Source organism: Salvelinus namaycush, chromosome 16 (genome assembly GCF_016432855.1).
Source record: "Salvelinus namaycush isolate Seneca chromosome 16, SaNama_1.0, whole genome shotgun sequence".
Classification (NCBI taxonomy): domain Eukaryota; kingdom Metazoa; phylum Chordata; class Actinopteri; order Salmoniformes; family Salmonidae; genus Salvelinus; species Salvelinus namaycush.
The window spans coordinates 32,870,121-32,882,860 of NC_052322.1; the positions used below are offsets into that span (position 1 = coordinate 32,870,121).

At 45.8% G+C, this 12,740-nt stretch overlaps 1 protein-coding gene across 1 annotated transcript in view; it reads left to right on the forward strand.

Annotated features, from left to right (window-relative positions):
• nkain4 (sodium/potassium transporting ATPase interacting 4) overlaps window positions 1-12,740 on the forward strand; it is a 109,036-nt gene that overhangs the window by 34,335 nt on the left and 61,961 nt on the right. The window contains exon 2 of the mRNA XM_039010190.1: window positions 10,050-10,187. Coding sequence (XP_038866118.1) covers window positions 10,050-10,187 — 138 coding nt within the window. The remainder of the gene's footprint in view (window positions 1-10,049; window positions 10,188-12,740) is intronic.

The following is a 12,740-nucleotide window of genomic DNA, read 5'->3' on the forward strand; positions in this document are numbered from 1 at the left end:
TCTGTCTGTCTCTAACACAACCGCACACTCTTTGCTTTAACAAGTTATTTTTGCCCGACAGGCCTTTCCAGGTTATCAGGGGTCATTACTGCTGTTATACATAGGTGTGTGTGTGTGTGTGTGTGTGTGTGTGTGTGTGTGTGTGTGTGTGTGTGTGTGTGTGTGTGTGTGTGTGTGTGTGTGTGTGTGTGTGTGTGTGTGTGTGTGTTCTACATACACAAATGTTTTGTTAGTGCAGCTCTCCCTCTGTGGTGTAATCTACGGGCAGGAAAGATGAGCTGCCGTAGCGGACTTATCGCTAACTCCGCTAACTCAATAACACAACACTGATGACAGCAATCAATCTGAGAGGGCTCTCAAATTCTCTCTCTCTCTCTCTCTCTCTCTCTCTCTCTCTCTCTCTCTCTCTCTCTCTCTCTATCTCTCTCAAAACACACACACACACACACACACACACACACACACACACACACACACACACACACACACACACACACACACACACACACACACACACACACACACACACACACACACACACACACACACACACACACATCAGGGTGGTGTGTGGGCACTGTTGCCCTAAGTTAATCCATGGGAAATGGGTTATTTGGAAGTGGAGTGGAATTTGATCAAATGGATACCAATACTCTTCCAGGAACTGAGAACCCACTACAGCAGCTCCTAAAAGCATTCCGCCACCCTGCTGTGTGTGTGTGTGTGTGTGTGTGTGTGTGTGTGTGTGTGTGTGTGTGTGTGTGTGTGTGTGTGTGTGTGTGTGTGTGTGTGTGTGTGTGTGTGTGTGTGTGTGTGTGTGTGTGTGTGTGCTCCCCCTACCACACCTATTCTCCCACCATAAATGGTACGCAATTAGAGGGTGAGTATGGCAAGATGCAATAAGCCTCGCACACCTCAGCAGTGCTGCTCTCAGTTCTTTCGCTCTCTCTCTCTCTCTCTCTCTCTCTGGTCTGTCTCTCTCTCTCTGGTATCGCTCTCTCTCTCTCTCTCTGGTATCTCTCTCTCTCTGGTATCTCTCTCTCTCTGGTCTCTCTCTCTCTCTGGTATCTCTCTCTCTCTGGTATCTCTCTCTGGTCTCTCTCTCTCTCTGGTATCTCTCTCTCTCTCTCTGGTCTCTCTCTCTCTCTGGTATCTCTCTCTCTCTGGTATCTCTCTCTGGTATCTCTCTCTCTCTCTGGTCTCTCTCTCTCTCTGGTATCTCTCTCTCTCTCTGGTATCTCTCTCTCTCTCTGGTATCTCTCTCTCTGGTCTCTCGCTCTCTCTGGGCTCTCTCTGATCTCTCTCTCTCTGGTCTCTCATCTCTCACTCTCTTTGGTCTCTTTTTCTCTGGTCTCTTTTTCTGGTATCTCGCTCTCTCTGGTGTCGTGACTTTCCTTTCATTCATCTGATGTCTGCTATTTATTGAATCCACTAACTATGTTTAATTATTACTCGATTTAAATGAATCATGTAACAATTAACTCAGGATTTGGGGCACCACAGAATAAGTTGTTTAGAGTTACCACCTCCCAAATTAAACTCTTTAAGGTCTTTACCTATTTCATCGATAAACAGTCATCTTATTAATCAATCAGTCAAATGTATTTATAAAGCCCTTCTTACATCGGCTGATGTCACAAAGTGCTGTACAGAAACCCAGCCTAAAATATCAAACAGCAAGCAATGCAGGTGTAGAAGCACAGTGGCTAGGAAAAACTCCCTAGAAAGGCCAGAACCTAGGAAGAAACCTAGAGAGGAACCGGGCTATGAAGGGTGGCCAGTCCTCTTCTGGCTGTGCCGGGTGGAGATTATAACAGAATATGGTCAAGATGTTCAAATGTTCATAGATGACCAGCAGGGTCAAATAATAATAATCACAGTGGTTGTCGAGGGTGCAACAGGTCAGCACCTCAGGAGTAAATGTCAGTTGGCTTTTCATAGCCGATCATTCAGAGTATCTCTACCGCTCCTTCTGTCTCTAGAGAGTTGAAAACAGCAGGTCTGGGACAGGTAGCACGTCCAGTGAACAGGTCAGGGTTCCATGGCTGCAGGCAGAACAGTTGAAACTGGAGCAGCAGCACAGCCAGTTGGACTGGGGAAACAAGGTGTCATCAGGCCAGGTAGTCCTGAGGCATGGTCCTAGGGCTCAGGTCCTCCAAGAGAGAAAGAAAGAAAGAAAGAAAGAGAAAAAGAGAGAGAATTAGAGCGAGCATACTTAAATTCACACAGGACACTGGATAAGACAGGAGAAATACTCCAGATATAACAGACTGACCCTAGCCCCCTGACACATAAACTACTGCAGCATAAATACTGGAGGCTGAGACAGGAGGGGTCGGGAGACACTGTGGCCCTGTCCGACGATACCCCCGGACAGGGCCAAACAGGCAGGATATAACCCAACCCACTTTGCCAAAGCACAGCCCCCACACCACAAGAGGGATATCTTCAACCACCAACTTACCATCCTGCGACAAGGCCGAGTATAGCCCACAAAGATCTCCGTCACTGCACAACCCAAGGGGGGGCGCCAACCCAGACAGGAAGATCACGTCAGTGACTCAACCCACTCAAGTGACGCACCCCTCCTAGGGACGGCATGGAAGAGCACCAGTAAGCCAGTGACTCAGCCCCTGTAATAGGGTTAGAGGCAGAGAATCCCAGTGGAGAGAGGGGAACCGGCCAGGCAGAGACAGCAAGGGCGGTTCGTTCCTCCAGTGCCTTTCCGTTCATTAATCATTACATCTTATCAAATACTCATTCTGAACGATCGTAGCCTTCTTGGATCTGAAAAAAACCCATCCTTGCACATTTTTCAGTACTACACAAATTTGTTTAATAATTTATTTACTAGCTAACTAAATAATAACTCAGAATAAACACTCACACTTACATGAGACAAAGGTCCCTAGTGGACTGACAAGATATGACGGCTTGTTGCAACATAGATGGAGAGGCGGGAGGGGGGCAGAGAGAGAAAAAGGGACACATTCTATAACTATTCTCACATTAACCATATACTTTGCACATGAACCACCGCACGTTTGGAATAAGAAATCATGAATGTATTTGCGTGTGAAATGCCGTTGTTTGTCGTTTATCTCGGTCTGAACCAAGCCTTCTCGGAAAGTTGTTGGCCTTCCAGCTGTATGGCTCTGATTTTCCGAAAGGGGTCTCCCCTTTCCCGGCTTCTACTGTTGTTCACTCTGGAAGAGAACCAGCCATGTCGACGGTTCCCATTGGTGATGAGCGTAGTAGGATAGTCTCACTTAGATTCAATGATTCGCTTTTCTCGATATCTGACCAGTGATTGTCTGAGGTGAGCGTCTCGCCACTTCCTCCTCGTGTTAGTATTCGGGATTCGGACCACGATGGACATGAGCTGCAGCTCTTCGTCTCTCGGATCTAAAGGAAGGTGAATTTATTTCTTCACCTCGTGTTGAGGTTCAACGTTTCAACCATTTCCAACATGAAGCTATCGCTCCACGCTTTTCTGGTCTAATGTTAATTTTGTTACCAAGGCTTTATGCACTCTGGCCAAAGGGGACGCCTCTGTCTGTCAGACACGCGTGTTTGGTCCATACAGTTTTTAATAACATCACAAAATGAAAACCAATATTACACTTGTTTTCCATAGTTCCCCACTGACCACTTCCCACATTATGTTAAAAATATTGTTCCATTATCACTTTTGTTTATGTTAGAGTTTTGGGCGGGCAAAAGTATCTGTGAACAAAGCCATTCCTTTGGTTGATACTAAAAATTTACGACCGGGTGTGAACGGTTGACCATCCAGCAGCTCCCCCCCTCCCCTCTGTGGGAGAGAGAGAAGCCTGGTTACTGTCACCCCCCCCCAGTCTGATCTGACCCATTCTGATCCTCACAGGACAGTCATGACACTGGTCTCTCTCTCTCTGGTCTCTCTCTCCTTTTCTCTATTCTCAATTCAATTTTAATTTAAGGTGCTTTATTGGCATGGGAAACATATGTTTAAATAGCCAAAGCATGTGAAATAGATAATAAACCATACAAATTAACAGTAAACATTACACTCACAAAAGTTCCAAAATAATAAAGATATTCCAAATGTCATATTATGTCTATTTACAGTGTTGTAATGATGTGCAAATAGTTAAAATACAAAAGGGAAAATAAATAAACATAAATATAGGTTGTTTTTACAATGGTGTTTGTTCTTCACTGGTTGCCCTTTTCTTGTGGCAACAGGTCACAAATCTTGTTGCTGTGATGTCACACCTTGGTATTTCACCCAGTAGATGGATTGGATTTGTTTTTTCAAATTCTTTGTGGATCTGTGTAATCTGAGGGAAATATGTGTCTCTAATATGGTCATACATTGGGCAGGAGGTTAGGAAGTGCAGCCCAGTTTCCATCTCAGTTTGTGGCCAGTGTGCACATAGCCTGTCTTCTCTTGAGAGCCAGGTCTGCCTACGGTGGCCTTTCTCAATAGCAAGGCTATGCTCACTGAGTCTGTACATAGTCAAAGATTTCCTTAATTTTTGGTCAGTCACAGTGTTCAGGTATTCTGCCACTGTGTACTCTCTGTTTAGGAGCAAATAGCATACTAGTTTAATCTGTTTTTTTCTGTTTCTCTCTCTCTCTTTCTCTGGTCTCTCTATCCTCTCTCTTTCTCTGGTCTCTCTATCCTCTCTCTTTCTCTGGTCTCTCTATACTCTCTCTCTCTTTCTTGCTCTCTCTTTCTCTGGTCTATCTATACTCTCTCTCTTTCTCTGGTCTATCTATACTCTCTCTCTCTTTCTCTGGTCTCTCTATACTCTCTCTCTCTCTCTTTCTGTGGTCTCTCTCTCTCGCTCTCTCTTTCTCTGGTCTATCTATACACTCTCTCTTTCTCTGGTCTATCTATACTCTCTCTCTCTTTCTCTGGTCTCTCTATACTCTCTCTCTCTCTTTCTGTGGTCTCTCTCTCTCGCTCTCTCGTCTCTTCCATGAAACAATCCCTGAAAGCTAAACTTCAATTAATCACCTGTACTGCTACACGATACCTCATCATAAACAGATATTGTAAATCACAATCTTTCTCTACTCTCTCTCCCTCTCTCTCTTTCTTTGGTCTCTCTATCCTCTCTCTCTCTCTCTCTCCTTCTCTCTCTTTCTCTGGTCTCTCTCTCCTCTATCTCTCCTCTTTATCTCTCTTTCTCGCTCTTTCTGTGGTCTCTCTCTCTCTCTATCTCTCTATCTATCCATCTCCCTCCTTTCTCTCTATATACACACACAGCTTTGTAACGGAGTTTGATCTTTCCCGTCATTTTCACAAGACGTTCGGAGCACATCAAAGACTAAAACCATTTCAATCATCCCAAAGCCCTTGCCTCCTTAACATCACAGTCAAGGAGGAGAGAGAATGGGACACGGATAAGACCGTGATGAGAAGATCACGTGTGTAAGAGGAAAGACGGTTGATCTCTTCCTGGTCTGATAACTAAGTCATTAGGGTATGAGTGTTGGAGATAACACCCCACCAACACACACTGAGATGTGTTAAGAACAGGAAGCTGTGACATAGATAGTGGTTTTACTGATACAGGGAAGAAGCAGAGAGAAGCAGATCAACGTTCTTTGATATAGCCTAGGCATAGCACTTTTTCTAATAGCAACTGAACCAAACCCCTGAAAAGATCTCCTCTCTGTCCCCTGTGTGTCTGTTGATAGTAGAATGTGATTTATACTTTAGCTGCAACACCAGGTCACGTGACCTTTTCTACAAACAATGACCTCAATAAAACTTCTGTGAGATAAAAAGGTCACCCCCGACACACACATACACACTGATGGGGGGACCGTCCAGGTCATGGGGACCGTCCAGGTTCGTATAAATCACGTGTGTTTGTCAGGGTAGAATTATTTATTTGATTCACACAGCAACGCACACACACGCACACACACGCACACAGACACACACAGACACACACACACACACACACACACACACACACACACACACACACACACACACACAGCCTATGCCAGGAGCTTTGACTCACCCAGTAAAACAGAGGGGTGTTTTTAAAGAGGGAAGGTGAGATGTGATTCATACAGGATCTCTGTTACAATTTGTTTTCCATTGTTAAAGCTGTTTCTGCTTTCTGACAGACACAAACATATTCACACACGCAAGTGATTAAGCCGCAGAATCAAAAACACAATCCACCACACATGGCCCAGGAAGAAACCCCATCCAACACACATGGCCCGGGAAGAAACCCCATCCAACACACATAGCCCGGGAAGAAACCCCATCCACCACACATAGCCCGGGAAGAAACCCCATCCAACACACATAGCCCGGGAAGAAACCCCATCCAACACACATAGCCCGGGAAGAAACCCCATCCAACACACATAGCCCGGGAAGAAACCACATCCAACACACATGGCCCGAGGAAGAAACCACATCCACCACACATGGGCCGGGGAAGAAACCCCATCCACCACACATAGCCCGGGAAGAAACCCCATCCAACACACATAGCCCGGGAAGAAACCCCATCCAACACACACAGCCTGGGGAAGAAACCCCATCCAACACACACAGCCCGGGGAAGAAACCCCATCCACCACACATGGCCCGGGGAAGAAACCCCATCCACCACACATGGCCCGGGGAAGAAACCCCATCCACCACACATGGCCCGGGAAGAAACCCCATCCACCACACAGGGCCCAGGAAGAAACCACATCCACCACACATGGCCCAGGAAGAAACCACATCCACCACACATGGCCCAGGAAGAAACCACATCCACCACACATGGCCCGGGGAAGAAACCACATCCACCACACATGGCCCGAGGAAGAAACCACATCCACCACACATAGCCCGGGGAAGAAACCACATCCACCACACATAGCCCGGGGAAGAAACCACATCCACCACACATAGCCCGGGGAAGAAACCACATCCACCACACATAGCCCGGGGAAGAAACCACATCCAACACACATGGCCCATCCAAGTTTTGTATGAAGATTTTATTTGTAATTTTCAAGGAGCATTTGATTGCCTCTCACCATCTCATTCTCTCCATCTTTCTCCTCCTGTCACACCCGAACCTGCTTCACAAGGTCCATGTTAACATTTCCATGTCATTAACAACAGCGATATTGGCTGTGTATGTGTGTGTGTCTGTCATCGTCACGGCGACAGGATTCCTCTCTCCCTCATCCATCATGGTGGGGTTGGCTGGCGCTGGCATGTCGACACACGCCACAAACGCACTGTCGCCACAGGCACACACACACTGCTCCCTAGTGACAGAATTATAATTAAACACCTGTACCATACTCCATTCTTCCTGTGGTTCCCCCCAGAACACTATGGAGTTGATGTGTATAGGGACTCGCCGTCTAAAATGTGCAATTTACTTGTTTTTTTATTGGCAAAGCACTGGCAGTCTGGAGGGGAGGCAGAATGTGTTTTCCTCCTTTTATTGTGGAGGGCTTATAGTCATTTGTGTGTGTGTGTGTGTGTGTGTGTGTGTGTGTGTGTGTGTGTGTGTGTGTGTGTGTGTGTGTGTGTGTGTGTGTGTGTGTGTGTGTGTGTGTGTGTGTGTGTGTGTGTGTGTATTTTTGAATTTGTTGTTTAATAATAATTGCCCTGGATCAGTGGTGAGGTGTTATTACAAGTGGCCCTGTTCTCCCATAATACTCCCATTACTGACCTGGAGGCTCCTGGCAGGAGGTTTGGAAATCTTGTTCTTTCCTTTGAATCTGTCATTGTTTATTTCACTAAATGCCTTTTCTCTCATAACTTACACCGACTCCAAGCACTCTGGCTATACGTGTTAGAGCTGAGAATGTGTGTTTTGGTGCAGCTACACTATATATACAAAAGTATGTGGACACCGCTTCAAATGAGTGGATTCGACTGAAAGGTGTATAAAATCAAGCACACAGCCATACAATCTCCATAGACAAACATTGGCAGTAAAATGGCCTTACTGAAGAGCTCAGTGACTTTCAACGTGGCACTGTCATAGTGACCTTTCCAACAAGCTCAGCCGCGAAGTGGTAGGCCACACAAGCTCACAGAACAGGACCGCTGAGTGCTGAAACGTCTAGCGTGTAAACATCGTCTGTCCTTGGTTGCAAGACTCACCACCGAGTTCCAAACTGCCTCTGGAAACAACGTCAGCACAAGAACTGTTCACCGGGAGCTTCATGAAATGGGTTTCCATGGCCGAGCACACAAGCCTAAGATCATCATGCACAATGGAGTGGTGTAAAGTGGTGTAAAGCTCTGCACATGGTTCAGGTTAGGCCCTTTGGTCCCAGTGAAGGGAAATCTTAACGCTACAGCATACAATTACATTCTAGAGGATTCTGTGCTTCCAACTTTGTGGCAATAGTTTGGAGAGCTCTCTGGAGCAATTTTTCATCAAGGATCTCTCTGTACTTTGCTCCATTCACCTTTCCCTCGATTCTGACTAGTCTCCCAGTCCCTGGCGCTTGAAAACATCCCCACAACATGATGCTGCCACCACCATGCTTCACCGTAGGGATGGTGCCAGATTTCCTCCAGACGTGATGCTTGGGATTCAGGCCAGAGTAAAATCTTGGTTTCATCAGACCAGAGAATCTTGTTTCTCATGGTCTGAGAGTCTTTAGGTGCCTTTTGGCAAACTCCAAGCGGGCTGTCATGTGCCTTTTACTAAGAAGTGGCTTCCATCTGGCCATTCTACCATAAAGGCCTGATTGGTGCAGTGCTGCAGAGATGGTTGTCCTTCTGGAAGGTTCTCCCATCTCCACAGAGGAACTCTGGAGCTCTGTCAGAGTGACCATCGGGTGCTTGGTCACCTCCCTGACCAAGGCCCTTCTCCCCCAATTGCTCAGTGTGGCCGGGCGAAAACTCTAAGAAGAGTCTTGGTTGTTCCAAACTTCTTCCATTTATGAGTGATGGGAGGGCAATGTGTTCTTGGGGACCTTCAATTCTGCAGACATTTTATAATACCCTTCTACATCTGCATTGCTTTCTGTTTGGGGGTTTTAGGCTGGATTTCTGTATAGCACTTTGTGACATCGGCTGATGTAAAAATGTCTTTATAAATGTATTTGATTGATTGATTGAGAATACCCTTTCCTGTTTCAGCATGGCAATGCCCCGTGCACAAAGCGAGGTCCATACAGAAATGGTTTGTCGAGATCGGTGTGGAAGAACGTGATTGGCTTGCACAGAGCCCTGACCTCAAACCCATTGAACACCTTTGGGATGAATTGGAATGCCGATTGCGAGCCAGGCCTAATCGCCCAACATCAGTGCCCGACCTCACTAATGCTCTTGTGGCTGAATGGAATCTGGTCCCCGCAGCAACGTTCCGACATCTAGTGGAAAGCCTTCCCAGAAGAGTGGAGGCTGTTATAGCAGCAACGTTCCAACATCTAGTGGAAAGCCTTCCCAGAAGAGTGGAGGCTGTTATAGCAGCAATGTTCCAACATCTAGTGGAAAGCCTTCCCAGAAGAGTGGAGGCTGTTATAGCATTAATGCCCATGATTTTGGAATGAGATGTTCGACGAGCAGGCTTCCACATACTGTTGGTCATGTAGTGTATGTGTGTGCAGGAAGTTGGCCCTAAGGGTTTGTGTTAGCTGGATGAAAGCTGTATTTGTGTAGATCTGTGTCCCTATGGGCAATATAGAGTCTCAGCTGGAGGAGTATTGTGTTCTGAGGCCACATCTCACAGTGACATTCAGGGCTGGGTGGAAATAAGACTGATTAAATGTTGAATGGATGATTACACTGATGCATTCTTTCATTTGGATGTGGATGGATGTGTCACATTGGATATTAGGATACTGTTGTTGTACATTGTGGTTGGTTGAGTAATGGACCTTGCCTATATTGTACTTTGGAGATTCCTTGCTCATTTGGATGTAATTTACCTTCATCACCCAAGTTCAGTCTTTCTTAACCCTCTCTTCCCCTCTCTCCCTTCCTCTCTCTCTTCCCCCCTCTCTCTCTTCCCCCCTCTCTCCCTTTTCCCCTCTCTCCCTTTTTGCCTCTCTCTCTGCAGTTGGTGGCATTGGAGAGACAGGTGTTTGACTTCCTGGGGTACCAGTGGGCGCCCATCCTGGCCAACTTCTTCCACATCATCATCGTCATCCTCGGCCTCTTCGGCACCATACAATACCGACCACGCTACATTGTAGTGGTGAGTACAAACACGCACATACACACACACACAAACGCACACATATATGTACACACATACGTGTCAGCCCAAATTGTATTGAACCATTTATCCATTTATTCAAACTCCCAAGATCCCTCCCCTTGAACACATTGTTTGTTGTCTTAATCTATCAGTAAGTACATTTAATTAATGACTCAACTTCCATTCATTTCACACTCAGAGTGCACCCTTAAGCCAACCTCAACAAAAATCCAGCTGGATTTAGGATTTGGTTAAATCTGAAGGGTTATGGGTGGGGGGAGGGGGTTACAGCACCTCTTGATTAGTTGAATTAGGTGTGTTAGTACTAGCCAAGAACAAAAGCCTGGCCATCTTGTAGCACTGTAGGACCAGGTTTGAAAAATACAATGGAATGTCCTAGAAGGTTTTAGATTGAAGATCACTAATGTTCTAAACTGAACAAAAATCTAAATGCAACATGCAACAATTTAAAATATTTTACTGAGTTACAGTTAATATAAGGAAATCAGTCAATTGAAATAAATGTATTAGGCCCTAATCTATGGATTGCACATGAGTGGAGAGGGGTGCGGCCATGGGTGGGCCTAGGAGGGCATAGGCCCACCCACTGGGGAGCCAGGTCCAGCCAATCAGAATGAGTTTCCCCCACAAAAGGGTTTTATTACAGACATAAATACTCCTTCAAATAGGATGGATAAAGCTAAGAAACAATAAAAGATTCACAAAAAATATTTTAGCAAAGCTCCATTTGGGTGTTAATGTGGAAAGGAAGTCAAAGGGCGAGGGAGAGAGAAAAGACAGATTGGAGGGAATGTGTGAGAGGTCGGAGGGAGGAGAATAACCAAAGGCAAGAGAGGATACAGGGACAAGAAGGAAAGAATAGTGTCAGCTATCTTAGGAAAAAGGAGGGAGGATGAAAAGAGGAGGGAGAGGAGTTGAACGGAGAGAGTAACTAAAGAGCAGATAGAGGGAAGAATACTTGTGTGTCAGCGTTCTTGAAAAAAAGAAGGGAAGGGATTTGGTGACTCAACGTGTTACATGTCTGTAGGGAGGGTAAGTTCTCTATTGTCTTTAGGTTAGGATGAGTAGGGAGGGTAAGTTCTCTACTGTCTTTAGGTTAGGATGAGTAGGGAGGCTAAGTTCAGCCAACAACAACGAGACAACATTTTAGTAACAGAGTCTCTATCAAGGCACAAGGCGAGACCCAGATGCAGACACAGGAGGCAGATGGTTGGAGTTTTACAATGTTTATTAATCCAAAGGGAATAGGCAAGAGAATGGTCGTGGACAGGCAAAAAGGTCAAAACCAGATCAGAGTCCAGGAGGTACAGAGTGGCAGACAGGCTCGTGGTCAAGGCAGGCAGAATGGTCAGGCAGGTGGGTACAAAGTCCAGAAACTACCGTCAACTTTCTATACAGTCGCTAAATTAAACAAACATGTGTCTCCTCCAGATAGACCCATTGTAAGCAGCAATCGACTCTGTGACATCCAACATTTCAAAATGTGTGGATTACCACATCAAACCGATGGTTGAGAATCTCCCATCTTATGTCAAAGTCACATGATCTCATTGATAGAGAGCTTAGGAAGGATACCAGAGGGCACCCTGCTGGCCACTTTTGATGTGGAGAGCTTGTACGCTAACATCGCACACACTGGAGGCTTGCAGGTGCTGCAACACTTCCTTCAGACTCTACCCTTGCTCCATCCAAAGATTGCATTTTACAACTTACTGAACTGGTATTATCCAATAACTACTTCGTCTTTGAGTCAGACTTTGAGTGTAGTCATGGGCTCCCCCTTAGTCACATAATTAGTTAAATAAAGTCCACCTGTGTGCAATCTAAGTGTCACATGATCTCAGTATATATACACCTGTTCTGAAAGGCCCCAGAGTCTGCAACACCACTAAGCAAGGGGCACCACCAAGCAAGCGGCACCATGAAGATCAAGGAGCTCTCTAAACAGGTCAAAGACAAAGTTGTGGAGAAGTACAGATCAGGGTTGGGTTATAAAAAATAAAAATAAAAACGTTGAACATCCCACAGAGCACCATTAAATCCATTATTAAAAAATGGAAAGAATATGGCACCACAACAAACCTGTCAAGAGAGGGCCGCCACCAAAACTCACGGACCAGGCAAGGAGGGTATTAATCAGAGAGGCAACAAAGAGACCAAAGATAACCCTGAAGGAGCTGCAAAGCGGAGATTGGAGTATCTATCCATAGGACCACTTTAAGCCGTACACTCCAGAGAGCTGAGCTTTACGGAAGAGTGTCCAGAAAAAAGCCATTGCTTAAAGAAAAAAATAAGCAAACATGTTTGGTGTTCGCCAAAAGGCATGTGGGAGACTCCCCAAACATATGGAAGAAGGTACTCTGGTCAGATGAGACTAAAATTGAGCTTTTTGGCCATCAAGGAAAACGCTATGTCTGGCACAAACCCAACACCTCTCATCACCCCGAGAACGCCATCCCCACCGTGAAGCACGGTGGTGGCAGCATCATGCTGTGGGGATGTTTTTCATCGGCAGGGAATGGCAAACTG